Here is a 24367-nt window from a genome sequence, read left to right as displayed (position 1 = left end):
TTTCTTTCTTTCCCTCCCTCCCTTCTTTTTACTTTCGTTTCTCTCTCTCTTTCTCTTTGAAAGGGTCTTTTGGAGTCTCTGGGAATAAAAGGATGCAGGACATCAGGGCACCCACAATTATTCCTAAGGCAACATTTCTTGTGCTAAAATATTAAATTTAAAAGGGAGACCTAATTCTAGAGAAAGATACCAGTACTTGCTACATAAATTTGGACTGTAAATGCATTTGCAGTTGCATTACAAGTCTTTGACTTGAGAGGAATATTAAAATAGTCTTTATACTTTGTAACATATGTGTGTAAAAAATTACTTAAACATAATTATCTGTTGATGCTTTCCCTCAAAACACTATTGGCTCTTTTCTCTCAAAACTATTATTCTTGTTTCTTAAATAAACTTCTTCCTATAAGCGCCAAGGATTCAATATTTAACTTTCAGAAGTAGATGATGACTGCAGAGTGTGCACAGCAGGTGCTTTGCAAATATTTGTTGCAGGAATGAATTAAACCTACTCAAGGGTGAACAACCACTAGTTATGCACTCTGAAAAAGCAAAACAAGGAGTTAAGGACTCCAAATCCTAGTTTCTTTAAGTGAAAGGGCATAGTCAGTGTGCTGATACGTGAAGTCAAACTTCTTAAAAAAAAATGAAATATTTGAAAATTATTAAAAAGGTGACTTCCAAAACAGCCTAAAAAACAAGGTTATAAAATAAAATAACTTGTCTGAGAAGACAAAGACTCCAAATAGCCACCCTGTTTGTAATTTATTTATTTATTTTTCAACTTTTAAAAGAAATAGATCAAACTGGTTTAACTCTTTTGTCACTCTCTCTCTCTCTCTCTCCGCCTTACCCTTTAAGAGCATCTGGAGTTCTTTAGCAGTAAAGAATCCTTCTGGAAAATACTCTTTCCCTAGCCAATGCTATTGTCAAGCTTGAGATAATTTTAAGATATTTCATAAATATTTAACTGACCTAGAAAAATATTTTCTCCTATGACACAGGGCATCCGAAATTAGTCCTGAGACAACTCTACATTTCCTGAAGATGTGCCCAAGTGTCCAGCTTAAAAGCAAGGCCAAACCCTAGAGGAATACACCAACGCTTGCTACCTAAATGTGAGATGCACATGCATTTACAGCCACATTTAGATTCTGAGTGGAATATTTAAACATCTTCGCACTCTGTGAGAACACAGATATCCAATTCAAAATATATTTATATATTAAATATTTTATTTTAGGCCATATATACATTGTATTATCAAGAGAAAATCTTCTTTGGAGGAGGTAGAATGTATTTAGAGTCACTATTTTGGTATAAAATGAGAAGAATATTTTCCATAGAGTTACATTAACCTCTTAGCTATAGTTTTTTAAAAAAAATTAATTTCATTTCATAAGTTCTGGAATACATGTGCAGGATGTACATGTTTATTACATAGGTAAAAATGTGCCATGGTGGTTTGCTGCACCTAGCAGCCCATCACCTAGGTAGGAAGCCCCATATGCATTAGCTAAATTTCCTGATGCTCTCCCTCCTTCTGTCCCCACAAAAGGCCCTGGTGTGTGTTGTTCCCCTCCTTGGGTCTACGTGTTCTCATTGTTTAGCCCCCACTTATAAGAACATGGGGTGTTTTTCTGTTCCTGCCTTAGTGTGCTGAGGATAATGGCTTCCCGCTCCATCCATGTCCCTGCAAAGGACATGATCTAGTTCCTTTTTATGGCTGTATAGTATTCCATGGTGTATATATATATATACCGCATTTTCTTTATCCAGTCTACTACTGATGGGCATTTGGGTTGATTTCATGTCTTTGTTATTGTGAATAGTGCTGCAATGAACATACATGTGCAAGTATTTTTATAATAGAATGATTTACATTCCTGTGGGCATATACCCAGTAATGGGATTACTGAGTCAAATGGTATTTCTGGTTCTAGGTCTTGGAGGAATCACCACACTGTCTTCTACAATGACTGAACTAATTTATATTAGTGTAAAAGCGTTCCTATTTCTCCACAGCCTCACCAGTATCTGTTGTTGCTTGACTTTTTAATAATTGCCATTCTGACTGGCGTGAGATGGTATCTCATTGTGGTTTTGATTTGCATTTCTGTAATGACCAGTGATGTTGGGCTTTTTTTCATATATTTGTTGGCTGCATGTATTCTTCTGAGACCTGTCTGTTCATGTCCTTTGCTCACTTTTTAATGGGAGTTGTTTGTTTTTTTCTTATAAATTTAAGTTCCCTGTAGATTCTGGATATTATACCTTTGTTCAGATGGATATATTGCAAAAATTTTCTCCCATTCTTTAGGCTGTCTGTTCACTCTGATGATAGTTTCTTTTGCTGTGCAGAAGCTCTTCAGTTTAATTAGATATCATTTGTCAATTTTGGCTTTTGTTACAATTGTTTCTGAGGTTTTAGTTTGAGTTCAATATTTTTATGTCTTCTAGGGTATACGTTGCAATAAAGTTATGCTGTGACCTTTGTTATATCTTTATTTTTATCAAATATCATTATATATTAATTCTTATATTCTTTATGAGTAGCTTTCTTTCCTTGGATAAACAGTCCAAATTTGACAAAGCATGCTTTCTAGATATTCAGTTATCCTTCCAGCCATACATATACAACTTTCCAATTAGAAAAAACAAAAAATAAACAGAAAACCCTCACCATATGTTTACCATTTTCTTGAATCCTACTGTGTTCTAGCAAAGAGAATTATGCAATCAGTTTGCTTCCTTATCTGCTAAAGCACATTGAAAATACTTTCCTGGCTGGGTGTGGTGGCTCACACTAGTAATCCCAGCATTTTGGGAGATCAAGGCAGGCCAACTGCTTGAGGCCAGGAGTTTGAGACCAGGCTGGACAACACAGTGAGACCCTGTCTCTACTACAAAAAAAAAAAAATTAGCTGGGTGTGGTGGCATGCACCTGTAGTCCTAGGTACTCAGAAGGTTGATGTGGGAGGATCACCTGAGCTCAGGAGGCTGAGGCTGCAGTGAGCTATGACTGAATTACTGCACCCCATCCTGTCTAACAGAGTGAGAGTCTATCTCAAAAAAAAGATATGTATATATATAGATAGATTTATATATATATTGATAATATAGATTTATATATACAAAATATATAAAATTTTATATACAAAATATATAAATATATAAAAATTTAAAGAAAATTTTTTTCTTTAAAAAATATGTATTTATATATATATTTTAGACGGTCACGTTGCTATGTCTAGTTGTTTTGGTGATATGGGAGTAACACTTGAGCTAATCTCTGCCTCACTGACATATTCGTGAGTAGTACTGGAAGCAGCGGGGTACCTAAGGGCTGAGTGATCCCTCAGCAGCATGTAGAGGCTTCGGTCTGAAGGGCTTGCCGCTATGGATGGCTACCACAGCCAAGAACAAGGGGAGCTCTTCTCTAGCTTTACGGTTTTGTGCTACAGAAGGCTCTTTCTGTGAAATGTCCCTTTTCTCGTCCCCCACTTACACCTTGTTTCAGACCCAATAGAGTTTTCAAATCCATGTCAATACAAATTTCTAAAAGAAAAGTTTTAAGAGAATATAATTTGCATTAAAAATAAAAAAACAGAACAAAAAAGTCCTATGAAAAGCGAAGAGAATGTTTTCTAACATAATTCTTAACCATCTCCTTCCTATTCTTTTTTGAGACGGAGTTTTGCTCTTGTTACCCAGGCTGGAGTGCAATGGCGCGATCTCGGCTCACCACAACCTCCGCCTCCTGGGTTCAGGCAATTCTCCTGCCTCAGCCTCCTGAGTAGCTGGGATTACAGGCACGCACCACGGTGCCCAGCTAATTTTTGTATTTTCAGTAGAGACGGGGTTTCACCATGTTGACCAGAATGGTCTCGATCTCTTGACCTCATGATCCACCCGCCTCGGCCTCCCACAGTGCTGGGATTACAGGCGTGAGCCACCGCGCCCGGCCCTCCTATTCTGACCTAACTTTGCCTTAGTGTATATTTTTCCACTCTACACATTCATTCTGCTTTCATCGCATGTGTACCTGTATGTATCTATATGTTTGTATGTATATTTATAACATGCATATACACATTTATGTATATTTTTATACATACACACAGTCTTTTCCTTGAATGTATGCTTATTCACAGCAAATGCGATGCATGCTTCTAGAGGGCAGGTATCATGCAGAGAAGGTAGCATAATATATTAATCCATCATTAATAAATATTGCCATCTGCCAAGGATATCAGAAGTTACACAAACATGTTGGGTATCATGATCCCCCCTACATTTACTTTTTTTGTGGACTCATTTCTTTTGCTTCCTGAATCTACTACTACGTATTTTGCTATGTTCCAGATCTAGGACTCTCAACTAGCTAACGTATCTAATTAATTATTTTATTTTTATTACGGCTAACGTTGTTTGGGTATAAGTGGTGCTCACCTTTTGACGTGCCAAAACTCTTTGTGAAAAAAGATCTTTATACTACTTATTATCTATTCAAAGATCTTTGCTAACATATTTGTAGATGAAGGTGCAACAGTTCATTAATTTGTTAGGGATTTTAGAACTCAGGAAAGGGATCACTCCAACAAATGTTACTACTTGTTAGAAATTTAAAGTGGCAGTATGTGGTAAGAAAATACATGACAAAATCCCATTCCTAAACCTTGGCCAGAGAGCCTAGTTTAGTTGTTTCTACTCCTGAGACCTTCACCCAAAGAATAAAAGGGAAATGCTACAGATGGTAAATGAATGGGTTTTCTCTATCATCATAAGTAACAAGTAGGCTCTGAGCTGTTTTCTAGCAAAAGCTAGACAAAAGTTTTATGTCATTTACTAAAGAAAAAAATTTCTTTTCGAGAATAATCGAATTTTAACAATATGTCACAGAAAGGAAATTCAAATTTTTCAGTCTAGTTGCTCATGTGACCCAAGAAAGACTGATTTAGAAACACCACAAAATTGTAAGACTCTAATTAGCTGTTGCTCTAAGTCTCTCATCTCATTCCATATATTAGAAAGGCTTTGTTATTGGTATTTTGAATGAATTTTTAGTCAACCATATATTAGTTTGTTTAGTCATTTTCAGCAAAATTATCACCTTCCATGCTGATCCAATAAAAGCAGTGGATAGAAACATGATCCATTTGGAAATATTAGCACAGGAATAGTCATATCAGCGGATGCAGAGAAAAATTACTGAGTTCATGCTAAGCTTTAGCTATAACAGAGTGATTCCAAAAGGAAAATACTGCTGACATTCTTGTTAAAAAGCATAGAAGGAACTCAGACCACAGGACAGTGAATGTTAGATTACTACACATTTGCATAACATAAGCAAAGCGAAAAGCACATATTGGAAGAAGCACAGGAGAAAAGATTCCATTTTGCAGTAACATTTTCAAGAGCAGAAGAGCACAAAGGAAATACCTTAAGATCTCGTCTTTCCAGATGCAAAAGTTCAGCCCCTCTGATGTCATGACGGATGAAGATATCTTTGTACTCTCCCAAATTGAGCAGATCCAGCCAAGCAGCAACTTCCTCTGTGCCCCATTTCTGAACTACCAAAGTTAAGAGCAAAACCCCCTTAATTTCTACATGCTCAATGCATTACAAAGCAAAGTTGGCCAAAGAAGGTGCAAAACAGAGGACAGCGGCAGCACTAGCAAAAGAAAGGTTAAAGGTGGTTTTTCAACAAAACTGTGGTTCCACGTTTTCCCATGCAGGTTACACACTCTACACAAGGATCCGGCTATACAAAATGCTGCCGTGCACCCATGCTTAGCTTTCGTCCAATTTCTTCATTAATGCCACCCAACCTACCCAATCTGCATACAAAACGCATTTCACATCATTAGGATCAATGGCACAAGCTCTATATAAGCTCTGATTTCCTTCAGACCCTGTATGAAAACAGCTATAGACTGAGAAGATCTACAAAGGCTAATTACAATTTAAAATCTCATAGGGGTATTCAATTTTACACAAACCTTTCTGCTTAAAGTCTTGCTGACTTCAAATATCGTCTTGATTGATTATACTACTATTGATAATAACAGCAACCAATGTGCTATTAATCACAATTTAATGTTGTTTAAAAATTCCATAGCACTGCTCTCTGAGATTAGTCGGATTACATTATTTTTTAGTGTGTGTCATTTTCTTATCCATTTTATTCAACATTGATTAGCTTAATAAAAGCCTACTTATTTGCTATATTTGTTTTTTAAATGGTTTTCAGTAACTGCTTTATAAATATCACAAATAAGGTTTACATCACTTTTTAAGAGTGCACTCAGAAGAGTTTATAAAATGACTTGGTTATGAAAGGCAGCTACCATTGTATAGACAGAACTGGAAGGTGCTTTAGTACTAGCACACCTGTACATTTAAACTCTCAGGAAAGGTGAAAAAGGAACGAGAGAAATAGCAAGAGGGGGCTTAATCTTTGCTTGTGAATGCAAGTATCACAGCACATTGTCATTGTCAAGGGTTTGAAACAGTGTCCTTAAAACAGGAGAAAATATATATATATATAACTGGCAAATTAAATGAGTAAATGAAAGTTTCTATATTCCATTTATCAAAGTAATCTAAAAATTGTACTTAAAAGAGGAAAAACGAATTATACAGTGATGCTTCGAATTGCTGTTGAGAAGGAACCATCTGAATGGAAATGCTGCCATCCACTAAACCTGGAAGCAAATTAGGAACCACTTCATTTTCTGTGTATGCTTCCTCACTAGAGATTCCCACTGATAGTCTGATGTGTATTAGGTGTGAGAGGATTCTTGTATGGTAAAATTCATAAAGCATGAAATTCCCCATCTGAACCATTTAAAGTGTAGAATCCAATGACAGTACGTTCATCATGTTGCACAAAGCTGAAGCACCACCTAGCTCCAGAACACTTTCCTGTCCTCCATGATATCACTGTCATCAGTTCTTTTTCATGACGTCACACTTCCCCTTCCCATGTGGACCACCTACCAGGCTGTGAACTTGTCTTCTGCTTCTGAAGCTTTTCCTTTTTAAACTTTGGCACTATTCGAAATACTGTGCTTCTGTTGTTTCTTTTGGTGCAATCGATAGGAGGTTCCTGTTCAAATCGAACAAGAAAAGAATTATTTCAGGATATGAAAAGGAGAAAAGCCTACTCTGATAATAGAGCTAGCACAGGAAGAATAAATTATAAACACTAAACATGACAGAACAGTGATAACTTCTTCAAAGAGCGTTCATGACGTACTACCGAAAATGTCCCAATTCCCAAAAAATGCCTTTGTTCACATAAATACATTTTCTTACTTGTTCAAGAACAGTACATTTGAAAGTAGTATTCGAAATTCTTTTCCTCTAAATACCTCTTTTTCAAAGATGAGTTCAAATTCTACAGTGATAAGGTCTATATTTCCATAGAAGCAGGCTGAATTTGACATACCTCATCCTCATTTGGGTGTAAGATGTAATAAAGCCACGGAATCTCTGTCAGTTTCTGTAATTCCACCTCCACAGAGTGTAAGGCATTGGATACGCGCTCTTCGTGTGGCGATTCCAGCTGCTGTTTACCAGATTAGAAGACAAAACGAAAGAAGACTCACTGGCCAGCCTCAAGTAGAATAAATTATTGTACTTTGACAGTGGACAGCCTCACTTCCTATTAAGCTAGTGTTTTTTAAATTAAGAAATATGAAGAGAAGAGTAAATCATTTTATATTGACTTCATTTTTAAAAATCAGGACAGATTTAATCCCATCATTACTTCCCAAAGATCATATGAGTAGCTATTGTAACTTTAATAACTTCATAGAAAAGCATTCTTTTGGTGTTTTTTTTTTCTGTGTAAATGCCTTCTTTCCTGTCCCCCTCCTTCATGCTTCCCAAGCATTTATCTACCCATTCTTCCTGGTTGTGTAAGTGTGTAGTCTCACTATTCTATTTATTTGTGCCAGAAATACTTCTGATTTAAGTAGGTCACCAGGCCAGGCGCAGTGGCTCACGTGCATATTCCCAGCGTTTTGGGAGGCCAAGGTAGGTGGATCATTTGAGGTCAGGAGTATGAAACCAGTCTGGCCAACATAGTGAAACCCCCTCTCTACTAAAAATACAAAAATTAGCCAGGCATGGTGTTGGACACCTATAATCCCAGCTACTTGGGAGGCTAAGGCAGGAGAATCCCTTGAGCTTGGAAAGCAGAGTTTGCAGTGAGCAGAGATAGAGCCACTGCATTCCAGCCTGGGTGACAGAGCCAGAGACTCTGACTCAAAAAAAAAAAAAAGGTCATCACACTACATGAACAAATAATACCTTTTGAACCAGTAAAAAACTTGTCATATAAGAAGAACTGCAGAAAAATCTCCTTGAAAACTTAAAGAATAAGGAAAAAAGCCCCAGGACTCCTAAAATCTGTGATGAAAAACTGTAAAACTTGGGGCAAAGCAAAAAGCTCAATGACTTATCATCTGAAACTGGGTTTGGGTGCCTTAAAGAGAATTTAACTGCTCACCTATGATCTGCTTTAACTCATTGAAAGAAGTTATCAAAATGCATTTACAAGTTCAATAAATGAATAAATATGAAATAAACACTCCTACACACAGAACTGGTAGGCAGTCATTTGGACTCTAGTCCCCGCCTGGTAATGAACTATGTAACCAAGGGAAGGTTAATTGATTTCAGAAGTCTTTGTTTCCTCCTCTGGAAATAGCACAATGTGACTCAAGGTGGTGATGATGATGAGGAAGATGACTTGAGACAGAGTCTTGCTCTGTTGCCCAGGCTGGAAGTGCCGTGGTGCAATCTCAGCTCACGTTGTAACTCTGACCTCCCAGGTTCTAGCAATTCTCGTACCTCAGCCACCAAAGTAGCTGGGATTACAGGCGCATGCCACCATGCCCAGCTAATTTTTGTATTTTTAGTAGAGATTAGGTTTCACCATGTTGGCCAGGGTGGTCTCTAACTCCCAGCTTCCAATGAGCTACCTGCCTTCACCTCCCAAAGTGCTGGAATTACAGGTGTGAGCCACGGAGCCCGGCTGACTACATTATTGTTGAGGTCTCTTCTAGCTAGTCAATACATTTATAATTACTTTAAAATTATAGAGTTCTTACAAATACGTTTATAAAATTTTAGAACTAAAAGTTCCAAGATGATATTACTGTTATTATGAACATTATTTTTTTTGTTTCCTGTTGTTATTCACAGTATTTACCACTTCTAGTAGTGACTAAAAACATGGAGATTCTGGGCTGGGTGTGGTGGCTCATGCCTGTAATCCCAGCACTTTGGGAGGCTGAGAAGGGTGGATCACTTGAAGTCAGGAGTTCAGGACCATCCTGGCCAATACAGTGAAACCTGGTCTCTATTGAAAAAAAAAATAGCCAGGTGTGGTGGTGCGTGCCTGTAGGCCCAGATACTTGGCAGCTGAGGCAGGAGAACGACCTGGAACCAGGGAGGCTGAGGCTACAGTGAGCAGAGATCACAACACTGACAGAGTATGTCCCTATATCAAAAAAAAGAGATTCTCTGCGCTGTTGTGTGTAAAATTTACTGCTTTCCTTTTAGTCTAAGAATGTGTCTTATAAAACTGATAAAATGGTTATTACAAATGCATTCTGGCGCTACAAATAAAGAGTAAAGCAGTTGCTCTCAAATATAATCAACCCCCTATTGTGATATCACTATTGCCAAAGGTTCTGGTAAAATTAATTGGTACATATTTTAAAGCAAAATTCATATTTAACAATGAGAGGAACCGTATTAACATAATACAAATAATGAATATTAGCAAGGTAGTACTCAGCAGGTACTTTTCATGTAGAGAAAAGAAGTACAGAATAAGTTATGGTTTTAATTGTAAGAGGTGATCTTCAATGTACTTCAAATAACATAAAAATACATGTTCTCAATACAAAAATTGGGACCCAAGTCACAGGTCACTGGAATTTCTATAGGACTTATTGTAGAAGAGCAGCAGAAGATTCTGGTTAAAAACAGTAGTGCCAAAAATAGCCAAGAAGGGGCTCCATTAGTTTTATCAAATGAGATAACCAGTGTTTCTTTGTAAAAGTTTTTCTTCATGGCCATAGTAGAGCCAGCCACCTCCTGTCCCAAAGAAGCTGTGTTCCAGTTTCCTTTGGAGGTAGATAAGAGCGATGGCCTTCATGCAGCCTTTCAGCTTCTCTTCTCAGAACAACGGATGCCCCAAAGGTGGCACTTTTCTGGACCACAGGTGAAAACAGAAACCCTAAGCTCAGGCACTTAATAGCAAGGTGTGTGGGACACACCTCCCATTCATTCACCTACTGTGCCAGATACTATGGCTCTTAGTATCATTTTTATTTAGGTGTAGATTTGCCCAACCAAGAGAGAAAATTACTGTCTAAAGAAATGTTTTAAGATCATCAACTACCAACTAATCAGAATTGTAAAAAAGAATAGTAAACAGCAAATGGATTAGGCCTTCCACACAGTGGTAACAGCATGTGGGAATAAGCCACAATCAAACTCTAGGTGGCAGCAAGAGCCAAGATGCTAGAATACTTGAAAATGGTGAGGTATTTATGAAGAAAGACTAACTCTCACTGCTAACCAAACAGGACACACATAGCTTCCAGCATTTATGCTTGAGGTCCATGGGCTGTGGTCAGATTCAGACTTGGCCTAAACTTGATTTTCCAGGACCAATCTGGATTAAACTAGGCAGAGTTCCTGAAATTTAGTTTCGAAACACTGTGTCTAGAGAGTGTCCTCTTTTAAGTAAACATGGAGGACCATACAAATCATATTAAAAGTTAATTCAGGGAAGAAACTCAGTAATTTCCTCTACTTGTGTGCAATAGTAAGTGCCTGAGGAATGTCTACTACACTTTATAAAGTTCATGTCTCTCAAAGCTGACTGGGGCAGAGCAGTCACAAAAACAGGATGGCATATATGAGGGGAAATCTCCACTCCTGTTAGCCTGAATCGTGACTCCCAACTTCAGCCGTGTATTTTCTTGAAGACAAACGCCAGGTGAAGAGGCAGCTCTCAGGATGGAAGTCAGAAGGCGGCTTCTGCCTTAGAATCTGCTGGATGTATGTTCCCCAATGAAGATAAGATCCCGACATTTAATCCATCATTCCTGTGTTACCAATCATGTTTTTCCTTACCAGAGGAACCCTGCCAACTAGCAAAGACTCTGTTTCATTATACAGTGCCTTCACATTGATGGCTATTTCAGTGGCGGTATCTCTCGTAAGACTCTAGGAAAGAAGAATATCAAAGACAGGTGATCTGTATTAAAATAGGATTTCATTACCAGTAAATACTTTACATTTTATTCTTATAACTTAAATTCACAGCATTTAAAAATCTACCAAAATTCTATAATTGCAAAATTTCATACATTTGTTAGCATGACTATCTCATTATTATATTACTAAACCAAAAGAATCAGGATCACAGCCCCTACATGACGAATATGTATATACTGGCACCAGCATATACATATTCCCCAAAAAAGTTAAGTCAAAGAAAACTTTTACTCTCAGTAGCACTAGCCATATTGCTTTTTAGACCATAATCTTGAGAACAAGCATTTAATTGTATATTAATTTAAGTAACTTCAATCAAATAATCAAAAAAATAAAAGAATGCTATCAGTTTTCTGTCTAGTATAGCACTGCACCATGTATCGCATTTCCAGAGTTATATTCTATGCATTCTAACTTCGACATTAAAATTTTAACAAAAGCATCAATTTCCAATTTAGCAAAACAAAATGAAGTAGGAATAATTTCAGGGCACAACTTCGAAAATGAATGAACATCTCTAACAAAACGCATGCTGATGATACCTAGGCTTGCCCTTTAACAAGGTACAGGACAGAAGGTAAGATAAAAGAAGGAGTAAGAAAGGATGAGAAAAGTTAAAAAAAGAAAGAAGTGAAGGAAGATGGAAGGTAAGAAGTGACTGAAAGTGAAACATAAAAAAATGAGAGAATTTAAGAGGGGGAATGAAAAAATGTCACGAAAAGGAAAATTAACAAAAAGTTGGCCACAAATTTACCATAAGTTTGTAGAGACACATATAGATGACACAACTTTCTTTCACAGGGCAGGGCATATTTTACAGTATTAAAATACAAGCATAACACCCAAAAGAATCTGTGGAAAGAGAATTTACCATTAGATCCTCACCTCCGGGCACCTTGGGTTGGCTTTATTCAGGGCATGGGAGCAGGCATTCACAGCATGGGCCAATTCCTGCTCCAAAACACAGTGAATCGTGGCTGCGTCACAAATCCTAAAAGCATAAATGAAAGAAACGAATAGAAAACTTTTTTGAGTAGTGCTCATTTTTTTTTTAATTTTATTTTTTGAGATGGAGTTTCGCTCTTGTTACCCAGGCTGGAGTGCAATGGCGCGATCTCGGCTCACCGCAACCTCCGCCTCCTGGGTTCAGGCAATTCTCCTGCCTCAGCCTCCTGAGTAGCTGGGGTTACAGGCACGCACCACCGTGCCCAGCTAATTTTTTGTATTTTTAGTAGAGACGGGGTTTCACCATGTTGACCAGGATGGTCTCGATCTTTTGACCTCGTGATCCACCAGCCTCGGCCTCCCAAAGTGCTGGGATTACAGGCTTGAGCCACCGCGCCCGGCCAGTGCTCATTTTGTTTGAAGTCTAGGAGTATTAGGATAAAACAAGTAAAAAAATATGAAGATCAGTATAGAAGAACATTTTTAACGGCTGATCAATTATGAATGGCATAGGTAGGTTTACAAATCCAAACCCCACTGCAACAAAAACGATGAAATAAAACATCTTTATATAAAAAGTTAGGCTGACAACCAAAGAGAGGCATACTGAAGGGCTATTCGGAAGAACGAAATATAGTAATACTTCATTCTGCAGTATCCTTAGAGAGTGAGAGGGATCCCAAATATGAAGACTAGAAACTTCTCCTTCATTCACTGAAACTGCAAACACAACAGCTTGGGGAAGAGCATTACCGTATTTGTTATCGATACACGAAGTGATCGTAAGCAGTGTGTAAGTTAATATTCACAGCCTTTAAATGTAGCTGTGACTTATTTTCTGCACATTACTGAAGATGATGTTGAGGCTCAGACAGGGTATGTTTACAGAGCCAGTCAGTGGTAGGGCCAGGATCGGAATCCATGCCTATCCAACTCCACAGCCTGCTGTGCCATACTCCACCGGTATCCAGACCTCCAAGGACAGTCCTGGAAAGACCAAATCCTGGAAGGCACTAAAGACAAAGACAGGAAAGGAGGAAAAGCTCCTCCAATTGCTAGAAAATGATGTAAGGCTTGCAGATGAACAAGAAGGCAGTATATATATTGTCCCAATGGTTATAAACCTTATTCCACAAATTGCTTTTACTAAGAGCTTAGCTTATTCCATCATGTCTGTATTTAATTCTGAATGTTCCAAGGATGAAAAAGACTCTCTAAAGAAACAAGAGTCTTGTCATGACCAGTTTAATGAGTTAATTAATAGGGCCTTTAAATAATAATTAAATAAATAAATAAAAGAAGGCAGGACTATTCAAATACTGTTTTTGCTTATGACAGCTTCCTGGAGAATGACTTTCAATCTGGAAAGGACAGACCAAGAAAAGGGACGGAAGCCCTATACAGCTGAACCAAGAGTAAAGAAAAATAATTTAATTCTTAAGAATTATACGATGGATATCTAAGGTATAAAGAAACCTGCAAATGTTACCTCTGCACTACTCTCAGCAACCTCGAGAAATCATGAAGAATGAGCTCTTTTTCGGAAGAACAGAGATGGATAAAGGCTATTCTAACTTTCAAAGAAAGGGAAAGAGGTAAATCAACTTCAGATTAACATTTCTAACTGCCTGTGGAATCTCGTACGTATTTTTAATGTAATTTAAATTCTCAAGTCCCACATGGAACCTATCATTTTCCTTCTAATACCTACTGCTCTTCCTGACCCTAAGGCCCCATCGAAGGCACCACAATCGTCCAGCCATTCACTAGAACATGAAGGCCATCCTGTCTCCTAATTCATGCCCATTTACCAATTTGAAATCCTCAACTGTCTTTAATCTCGCTTGTCCTTTCTGTCTCTACTGCTTTAGTCTATCATTTTTTTATCAGGACAATTCCTACAGTGTTCTCAGTGTTCACCTTGCCCTAGCTTTGCCGTCTTCCAAAAAAAACCCCTCCACACTACTTCTAGAACAGCCCAATGAAGATCTGTTCCTCTTCACCTCTTCATCTACATTCCCCACACTCTTGCATATACCAGGCCAACCTTTCAGTCACCCCACACTCTGAGATTGCCTGAAAGCAGCATGCACTCATACTCCTCTGGGCCTCTTCCTAGGCTGGTTCCCATGCTTAAATTGCTCCTTTTCTTACTCTTCCCTCCAGACTTGGTTGAAAGGTCACTTCTTCCAGGCAGCCCTCCTTGACTGCCTCTGACCGCCTTTGTGTATCTGGAGAGCCCACTGTGTGTCTCATGTCAACACTTTGGCCACATTTCTCCCTCCTACTAACCTGTGAGCCAATTAATTAGGTTTGCCACATAATCATCTCGTATCCCAGCCTAAAACAGTGCTTGGCCCACAGAAGAGGCCTGAAAATTACATATGTTTGCATAGTCAATGAATAAACTCTGAAAATAGACAAGTGAGCCTGATTTCATCTGCAAAATTTAAAAACAGATGGGGAGCCAAACTATGTTGACCAGAAGCAAGCCTAGACAACTTCTTTTTTATGGTAAGATTATTTGGTTGGTTCACAGGAGGAGAACATGGAAAGCATTATTTGGTTTTAAAAAAAAAACCACTGTGAATTTGAGGCCACAGAACTTGTCTATAGAATCTAAAAGAGCTGTATTTACCCTAAAACTAACATCCCTGTGGATAAGAAGCAAAGATGTACAATAATGCAGCTGTGTGGGTTGAGCTGAGTAAATACTCATTTTCTCTTTCCTTTCTTCTGAGCTGCCCAGTGGTTTGCGGTTATAAGACTTGATTCTAATTCTGAATATTGGTCCAGCAGTAGGGGGCGTATGTCTTTTATGTCTCTAACATCTCATACATTCTAGTTACATAATAAACATTTAAAAGGGAGAGTAAGGAAGGTGTGGGGAGCAGATGGCAAATAGTAGGGTAGAGGAAAGATGTGAGTTAGCCCCTGAAACCACTGAGCTTTGCTTTGCTTCTTTACTTTTTCAACATTTTTATCGGGGACCAGATGAAGGTATGGGAAGAATCTAATAGTTACCGTGAACAGAGCACTCAATACACCAGATGTGATATGTGATATCTTTTGGCTGTCCCCCCACCCAAATCTCATCTTGAATTGTAGCTCCCATGATCCCCACATGCTGTGGGAGAGACTGGTGGGAGGTAATTGAATCACGGGTGTGAGATTTTTCTGTGTTGTTCTCAAGATAGTAAGTCTCACAAGACCTGATGGTTTATAAAGGGCAGTTCCCTTGCACATGCTCTCTTGCCTGCTGCCATGTAAGATGTGCCTTTGCTTCTCCTTTGCCTGCTGCCATGATTGTGAGGCCTCCCTAGACATGTATAACTGTGAGTCTATTAAACCTCTTTTTTTTTTTTTTCTTTTTTTGGAGATGGAGTCTGTGTCATCAAGGCTGCAGTACAGTGGTGTGATCTTGGCTCACTGCAACTTCCACCACTCAAGTTCAAGTGATTCTCCTGCCTCAGCCTTCCCAGGAGCTGGAACTGTGGGTGCCCACCAATACACTCAGCTAATTTTTGTATTTTTAGTAGAGATGGGGTTTCATCATGTTGGCCAGGCTGGTCTCAAACTCCTGACCTCAAGTGATCCACCTGCCTCAGTCTTCCAAAGTGTTGGGATTACAGAAATGAGCCACTGTGCCCAGGCTTAAACCCCTTTTTCTTTATAAATTACCTGGTCTCGGGTAGTTCTTCGTAGCCATATGAAAGTGGACTAATACAATGTACTTACAGCACCCATTCCTAGAGTCTCATTTAATCCTCACACACCCTGGTGAAACAGCTCTTAGTAGCCCCGTTTGGTGGGTAAGACTCAGGAGAAGAGGAGGGAACACACCGGTCCATGGTCCCTCCTCCCCTCTGAAGTTTTCCCTGGTCATAGTGATTTTTATTTGTTTAACACTCACAGGACTTCTTTTTTAATCTCCTTTCTGTCTATAGAAATTAATTTATATGTGGTCTCAAAATCTCTCTAATATCTTGTCAGAAACTGGTTTCTGAAGTCTTTTTATTCTTTTTGCTCCTGACTCTCCTGTGGAACAGGATTAATGTTTAGACTTCCCTCTACATTCCATAAACATTTAATTAGTAATTAGAAAACTGTATATAAGTGGGCAGCACAGTGTAAAGACTGTATACGAAATGGAGAATAAACAATAATGAAAAGAGTGCTATGTGAAGAGGAGCAATGGCATCTCCTTCTGATACCACTACTGAAACAATGTATTAAGATTAAAAAAACAAAAACTGGCTGAGACTAGAGTTCCCACAGTCTGAAAAGCCAGCAGAGTCCGTCCCCGTACCTAGTAATGAGCTCCTCTGCAGCCTGGGAGCACAGCTGCATCTGCGACACCTCTTCTGTTGCCAAGTCAATGGCATGATGGATGTACAAGTGGGTTCGGAGAACTGGTTTACCGGAATCACACTTCTGCTTATCTTCCCAAGATTTCAGAGTGCTCTCAAAGGCCTATTTAAGATCAATATTGCAATGAACTGTTAGCTTGGAACTCAGAGGTCCATGTAAATGTGTACTTTAATAAAACTACAATTGCTTTTTCTCTCATGACTCCTCAAATAAATCACAATTATGAAAAAGACATTTCAAAATTCTCCAATGTACCACAACACAAAGTGGCGCAGCCAACGCTCATGGAAACTTAAAAAAGAGATTCGGGAGGATCACCTGAGGCCTGGGGTTGGAGACCAGCCTGGGCAACACAGTGAGACCTCAACTCTACAAAAAGAATTTTTTTTTAATTAGCTGGGCTGAGGTGGGAGGACTGTTTGAGCCCAGGAGTTTAAGGTTGCAGTGAGCTATGCTCACACCACTGCACTCCAACATGTGCAACAGAACAAGACTTTGTCTCAAAAAGAAAACAAACAAAAACAAAAAACTGATTTCACGCTTCAATCTTTACTACTGCTTCAATTTATTCTTTAATCATTACTATTTTATAAACTGGATGGGGTGAATATTGGCAGTCTTGTTTGGTAAAGGTCGACCTTAATTAAAAACACACCTTCTGCGACAGGCAAAATAATGGAGACAATAAAAAAAAATCAATGATGGCCAGAAGTCAGGGTGGAGAAGGAGGGATGAACAGGGACACTGTTTATCCACAGGGAATTTTTCACGCAGAGAAATTATTTGGTATGAATCTGCAATGGTGGATTCAAGTGATCTATGTCCATACCCACAGATATACAAATCAAAGAGTAATGGAAACTATGGACCTTAGTGAGTAATAATCAATCAGTATTGACTCAACAACTGTGACAAATGCACCACACTAATGCAAGATGTTAGTGGGAATTTACCTGTGTAGGGAAGAAGAGGGAGGAGGAAGTATATGGGAACATAATTCAAATTCTATTTTTGCCCAATTTTTTGTAAACCTAAAATGGCTCTAAAAACTAAAGTCTTACTAAAATGAATAAATAAATATTCCAAACCACAATGACCTAAATGTCAGATTGAAGAGACAATTTAAATGTTTCCTTGTTTTCTATGTTTTATAACAATTTCAGATTTTAAAAAACCTTGACTGTATTCTACAAGAATGGTTTTGTTACATACTCTGTCCCTTGTTAGCATTTGTGCTCTGTTTTTGTGCACAATTTTAATAATCCCTGGAGGCTGAACCCATGCTTCACCGTCCACTTGCACTGGGACTCCTTCATCGCCAAATATAGTGATCTTTACTGTACGGCACTGAAATAAAACAAACAGATTATCGTAGAGTACAAATCATCCGGAGAAAACGATCATCTATATTCAGGCTTGAGTATTTGTCTATTCCACAGAATAGAGAAGGATGCTTTATCACTTATAATGACATGGTAAAAAACTGGCATGACAACGAAGTCAGAATACTATAGATGAATATCCAGTATGGGAGACACTTAGAACGGATTCCCCCAACCCTCTTTTGCCCAGGAAGTGCAGTCAGGTTTGACGAGAGAAACCAACCTGGGCTATTCGATGATGCTGCAGTTTAATGACCCTTGAGACTGCCATTTGCATGCTATCAAATATTGCCACAACTTCCAGAATCTTGTCATCAAATGACGGTGCAGCAAATATCTGAAAGGAAAACTGCATTACGTTTCTACTGAATGTTTAGGTGAAGGGCACAATGTAAACTGCAACATATATACATTTAACGTATGGTGTGTAACATATCATATATAACATATGATGTATAACATATATATAACATGTTAACACATCATATATAACATACGTATAACTATCACATATAACATGGTGTCTAACATCACATATTACATGATGTATAACATATATAACATATGATGTATAACATATATATAACGTATGATGTGTAACATATATAATGTATGATGTATAACATATCATATATAACGTGTGATGTATAACAGATATATAAAACGTATGATGTATAACATATATATATAACGTATGTGTATCAGACATAACATATGATGTATAACATCCTTATAACATATGATGTATAACATATCATATATAACATATGATGTATAACATATATAATGTATGATGTGTAACATATCATACATATGATGTATAACATTATAACGTATGATATATAACACCTCATATATAACGTATGATGTATAACATATATAACGTATGATGTGTAACATATATAATGTATGATGTATAACATATCATATAACGTGTGATGTATAACATATCCTTATAACATGATGTATAACATATCATATATAACATATGATGTATAACATATATAATGTATGATGTGTAACATATCATACATATGATGTATAACATTATAACGTATGATATATAACACCTCATATATAACGTATGATGTATAACATATATAACGTATGATGTGTAACATATATAATGTATGATGTATAACATATCATATAACGTGTGATGTATAACATATATATAAAACGTATGATGTATAACATATATATAACATATGATGTGTATCATACATAACATATGGTGTATAACATATCCTTATAACATATGATGTATAACATATCATATATAACATATGATGTATAACATATATAATGTATGATGTGTAACATATCATACATAACATATGATGTATAACATTATAACGTATGATATATAACATCTCATATATAACGTATGATGTATAACATATCATATATAACATACATAACACATGTAACAATCTCTGAAGACGGCTTAAAATAAACATAACTTTAAAAAGGGTTTTCAAACACACATGGAGGAATTACTCATACTGCTCATAAAGCTACTTTTTAGACCAGTTAACTAGCATATTTCTAAATCATTCGTCTTGGTATAAAACATGCTAAATACATGTTCATGCCTAATTCAAACGTCTTAAAAAGATGATACATGGAAGTTTTGGAAATCCAAAAAAAGAAAACTGGAAAGGTGATAGTTTCATAGAAAGGTGATATAGTTTCATAAGGTTAAAGCAATGAAGATGCAAATTATGATCCAGTTCACTTGATATATTCTAAGGAAAACCATTCAAGGTTTTACAAGCAATATACATATGTGCTTTATATTTTAATACAAAACTTTTGAGGGCACTTGAGAGTATGGAAATAGAAACCTAAGAGGATAAAAATCAAGCAGGCTTATTTTATCTTTACATTGAATCCATTTTCACAAAGTTAATTTACTCTAAATTTTTATATGTAGGCTGTATTACCTTATTTTTATTCTCTCTTTCACTATATCATAAATAATTTGCATCTGAAACAATTTTCAGTATAAAGTCGTATGCTAATTAAAACTTTCACTGAAAATATCAGGACACAAATTTGCTAACATTGATGTTTCTGATAATTTTTCTTATTATATTACCTGGATTTAAACCCTGTTTCTGCTGTTACTAACTGGAAACTTTGCCTTAGATTCTTCAGTGGTAAAAAATTTGCTAAGAAATGTAGGTATTAAATAATCAATATAAAGCTCTTAGAACATTGTCTGACTATCTTGTAGGTGTTCAAGGAATGTTGACTTTATTTATCTTAATCTCACTGATTTCTCCCCTTCAAAATACTTAATAATAACAAGTTGACAAAAAATATTTTTAAACTCAAATACTATTGGAATATATTTATTTCATGAAAATCAAAAATGCTTTCCAATTGACCTTAGACTTTAATCCCTACCTGTTCATTTAAGATCCTTGAGAAAAACAGATCGGTCGGAATGATTATATCACTTTATCATAAACTTGAATCAGTGGATATGGCTCATCAAATAGAGACCGTGGTAACACTTCTCATTTTAACTAAGCTACATATACGTTAATAATTGTGCCCTCTCTTTCATTCTTTTCACAACAATTACATTTGTAAAGTTGCGTTTTCTCCTTTTTAAATAAAGAAAAGTATGAAAAAACAAAAACAAAAACAAAATAGCCCTAAGCCTCACCGGCCAAATGAACCTTCTTGATAATTCTAAAAATAAAAATATATACACACAAGTTTAGAAAATTAAAAGTACTGAGGCTGGGTGCGGTGGCTCATGCCTGTAATCCCAGTACTTTGGGAGGCCAAACCTGTGAATCTGTTACCTTACATAGCTAAAGGAACTTTGTAGATGTGATTAAATTAAGGCTTTGAGATGGGGATGGTCTTGGGTGGTCTAGGTGGGCCCAGTGTAATCACAGTGGTCATTAAAAGTAGAAGAGGGAGCAGCAGAGATCAGAGAGATGCCATATGAGAAGGATTCAACCTGCCTTTGCCGGCTTTGGAGATGGAGGGGAATGTGGGTAGCCTCTAGACACTCCCAGGGCAGGGAAACAGTCTCCCCTAGAGCCTCCAGCAGGAAACCACCTCCATTTTAGCCCCGTGAGACTGTGCCAGTCTCCCATCACATACAACTGTAAGATGATAATGTGTGTGAGGTGGCTAGATGTGTCTTAACTTGTGATGGCAGCAATGGAAACCACATGCAGACATAAAGTTAAAAAGTAAAATCTCCCCTTCCTCATTTCATAAATCTACTTTCCAAAAGCAGGTTCTTTAATATCCATCCAGAAAACCGCAACATACATCCCAAGATATGGATAGCTGTATCTTCAACATGAGAAAAGTTAAGAGTATGTCCACAAGAGACAGTCCAAATCAAATCTTAAATGAATCTATTCCACGCCTCACTTTCCCAATGTAAAATATTTAACATGACATTAAATTACAATTCATAAGCATATTTGCAAAAGCAAATTATTACAGTGATGTAATTACTTTTGAGGAAACAAACGATTTACTCCCATGACTTACATCGTCCTCTTTAGTTCCACCCCAAAAGTTCGTCCCTCCGGCATAGCTGGGGATGTTCAACACGGCTATGCCTTGCAGGCTGGGAAGAGGAATATACTGCCCGTCACACTGTAAGGTAAAAAAAAAGCAGGGATTAGACAAAAAGAGCAAAATCACTGGTATGGAAGAAAGCAGAACACTAAAGAGGAAGCAGAGCGTGTTGGTAATGTCTGCTCACTACACGTTACCAAGGCCTTTACCTTATTTTTTTAATTAAAAAAAAATTTGAAGTATAAACAACTATGGCAGAAGTTATTAGAAAACTGATTTTATACAAAAATGTTTTACCTCTTTCCTCCAAAACCAGGCAGTACTTTTCTTGAGTCTTTTTCAGGCCTCTTATGATACTTCACCTTCTTTGTGGTCCTCTATGTACTTATATTAAGCATCTTTTTTAAAGCAGGCCGTGTAAGAGCAAGTTGATCCTAACCATCTCACTTAGCCCCTTTCACAGTCCCTGGTACATTGCTGGGGCTCTACGACCACCTGGGGACTGGTGAAACTCAAAGCTGAGTACGTCACGTAGTCAGAACCAAAATCAAGCAAAAATATATGCATCTCAGAAAGCTCCTTGCTGTCCTTACGTTCTCATTAATCACTTAGATGAAAAATAAATTACCATTTAAATGGAAAAAAAGGATATGGCTGATGAAGGGATATGAATAAATTCCTACTGAGTAGAAACAGAACTGTTACCTTTTAATAAGTGTTTCTTAAATTAATTTCAATTAATGCTGTTATCTATTAACTCTTAAATTAAGCCCAGTGGGCTATTAAGGAGACAATCAGTTATGAAACTAATTTTTCTAAATTACTCAACAAAAATCATAATTATGTTAAATTTTATAATCATACTTATTATTTTAATTAGGATTTAAACCAAACCATTTAACATTTTTCTAAGTGAACATTTAATCCAATGGAAATATTTAAGCCTTCATTTTAAAAGAGAAGAGCTTGCAGATGTCACACCTAAAATGGATGTTGTATTTTCAATAAATAATTCTTACATTAAAGATAATTAGCATAGCTTCTTAAAAATTACATTTTAATGCCAAATAAAAATGGTCTGTCAGCAGAAAAAAAGAAATGGTATTTCTGAGACTGTGAGAGAATAATTTGTTCTGGGGTAGAAACCGAGGTGAGGGGAAGAATTTCTGTAATGGGACATTTCATTAAAAAGAGCATTCGTTGAGCAGTGGTTTGTAGTTCTCCCTTAAGAGGTCCTTTACGTTCCTTGTTAGTTGTATTCCCAGGTATTTTATTCTCTTTGTAGCATTTGTGAATGGCAGTTCGTTCTTGATTTGGCTCTCTTTAAGTCTGTTATTGGTGTATAGGAATGCTTGTGATTTTTGCACATTGATTTTGTATCCTGAGACTTTGCTGAAGTTGCTTATCAGTTTCAGGAGTTTCTGGGCTGAGATGATGGGGTATTCTAGGTATACTATCATGTCGTCTGCAAATAGAGACAGTTTGGCTTCCTCCTTTCCTATTCAAATACCCTTTATTTCTTTTTCTTGCCTGATTGCTCTGGCTAGAACTTCCAGTACTATATTGAATAGGAGTGGTGAGAGAGGGCATCCTTGTCTAGTGCCAGATTTCAAAGGGAATGCTTCCAGTTTCTCCCCATTCAGTATGATATTGGTTGTTGGTCTGTTGTAAATAGCTTTTATTATTTTGAGATACGTTCCATAAATACCTAGTTTATTGGGGGTTTTCAGCATAAAGGTCTATTGAATTTTGTCAAAGGCCTTCTCTGCATCAATTGAGATCATCATATGGTTTTTGTTTTTGGTTCTGTTTATGTGGTGAATTATGTTTATAGACTTGTGTATATTGAACCAGCCTTGCATCCCTGGGATGAATCCTACTTGGTCATGATGGATAAGCTTTTTGATGTGCTGTTGCAATCGGCTTGCCAGTATTTTATTGAAGATTTTTGCATCTATGTTCATCATGGATGTTGGCCTGAAGTTTTCTTTTCTTGTTGAGTCCCCGCCAGGTTTTGGTATTAGGATGATGTTGGTCTCATAAAATGATTTGGGAAGAATTCCCTCTTTTTGGATTATTTGGAATAGTTTCAGAAGGAACTGCTCAACGAAATAAGAGAGGATACAAACAGATGGAGAAACATTCCATGTTCATGGTTAGGAAGAATCAATATTGTGAAAATGGCCATACTGCCCAAAGTAATTTACAGATTCAATGCTATCCCCATCAAGCTACCAATGACCTTCTTCACAGAACTGGAAAAAACCACCTTAAACTTCATATGGAACCAAAAGAGAGCCCGCATAGCCAAGTCAATTCTAAGTAAAAAGAACACAGCGGGAGGCATCACACTACCGGACTTCAAACTATACTACAAGGCTACAGTAATCAAAACAGCATGGTACTGGTATCAGAACAGAGATATAGACCAATGGAACAGAACAGAAGCATTGGAGGCAACACAACATATCTGCAACCATACAATCTTGGATAAACCTGACAAAAACAAGCAATGGGGAAAGGATTCCCTGTTTAATAATTGGTGTTGGGAAAACTGGCTAGCCATGTGCAGAAAGCAGAAACTGGACCCCTTTCTGACACCTTACACTAAAATTAACTCCAGATGGATTAAAGACTTAAACATAAGCCCTAACACCATAAAAACCCTAGAAGAAAATCTAGGCAAAACCATTCAGGACATAGGAGTAGGCGAGGACCTCATGACCAAAACACCAAAAGCATTGGCAACAAAAGCCAAAATAGACAAATGGGACCTAATCAAACTCCACAGCTTCTGCACGGCA

At 37.3% G+C, this 24367-nt stretch overlaps 1 protein-coding gene and 1 long non-coding RNA gene across 18 annotated transcripts in view; one reads left to right on the top strand and one right to left on the bottom strand.

The window, feature by feature from the left end:
- Positions 1–2490, top strand: part of LOC118154029 (uncharacterized) — a 44105-nt gene extending 41615 nt beyond the window's left edge. The window contains exon 4 of the long non-coding RNA XR_008481826.2: positions 1005–2490. This is a non-coding gene — a long non-coding RNA (uncharacterized LOC118154029). The remainder of the gene's footprint in view (positions 1–1004) is intronic.
- Positions 1–24367, bottom strand: part of DGKH (diacylglycerol kinase eta) — a 203255-nt gene that overhangs the window by 2425 nt on the left and 176463 nt on the right. For 8 of the 17 annotated variants that reach the window (XM_035303416.3, XM_035303417.3, XM_054256833.2 and 5 more), the window contains 9 exons: positions 21534–21641; positions 18229–18342; positions 17836–17970; positions 16562–16725; positions 12193–12298; positions 11164–11256; positions 7454–7573; positions 7003–7111; positions 5443–5573 (listed from right to left, as the gene is read on the bottom strand). In XM_035303416.3, coding sequence (XP_035159307.1) covers positions 5443–5573; positions 7003–7111; positions 7454–7573; positions 11164–11256; positions 12193–12298; positions 16562–16725; positions 17836–17970; positions 18229–18342; positions 21534–21641 — 1080 coding nt within the window. Of the gene's footprint in view, positions 1–5442; positions 5574–7002; positions 7112–7453; positions 7574–11163; positions 11257–12178; positions 12299–16561; positions 16726–17835; positions 17971–18228; positions 18343–21533; positions 21642–24367 lie in introns of all 17 variants that reach the window. The other 9 variants (XM_035303420.3, XM_035303421.3, XM_078375350.1 and 6 more) reach the window with 3 other exon arrangements.

Source organism: Callithrix jacchus, chromosome 5 (assembly GCF_049354715.1).
Source record: "Callithrix jacchus isolate 240 chromosome 5, calJac240_pri, whole genome shotgun sequence".
NCBI classification, from domain to species: domain Eukaryota; kingdom Metazoa; phylum Chordata; class Mammalia; order Primates; family Cebidae; genus Callithrix; species Callithrix jacchus.
The sequence above is the reverse complement of the archived record's forward strand: the minus strand, read 5'-3'. Positions and strand labels throughout refer to the sequence as shown.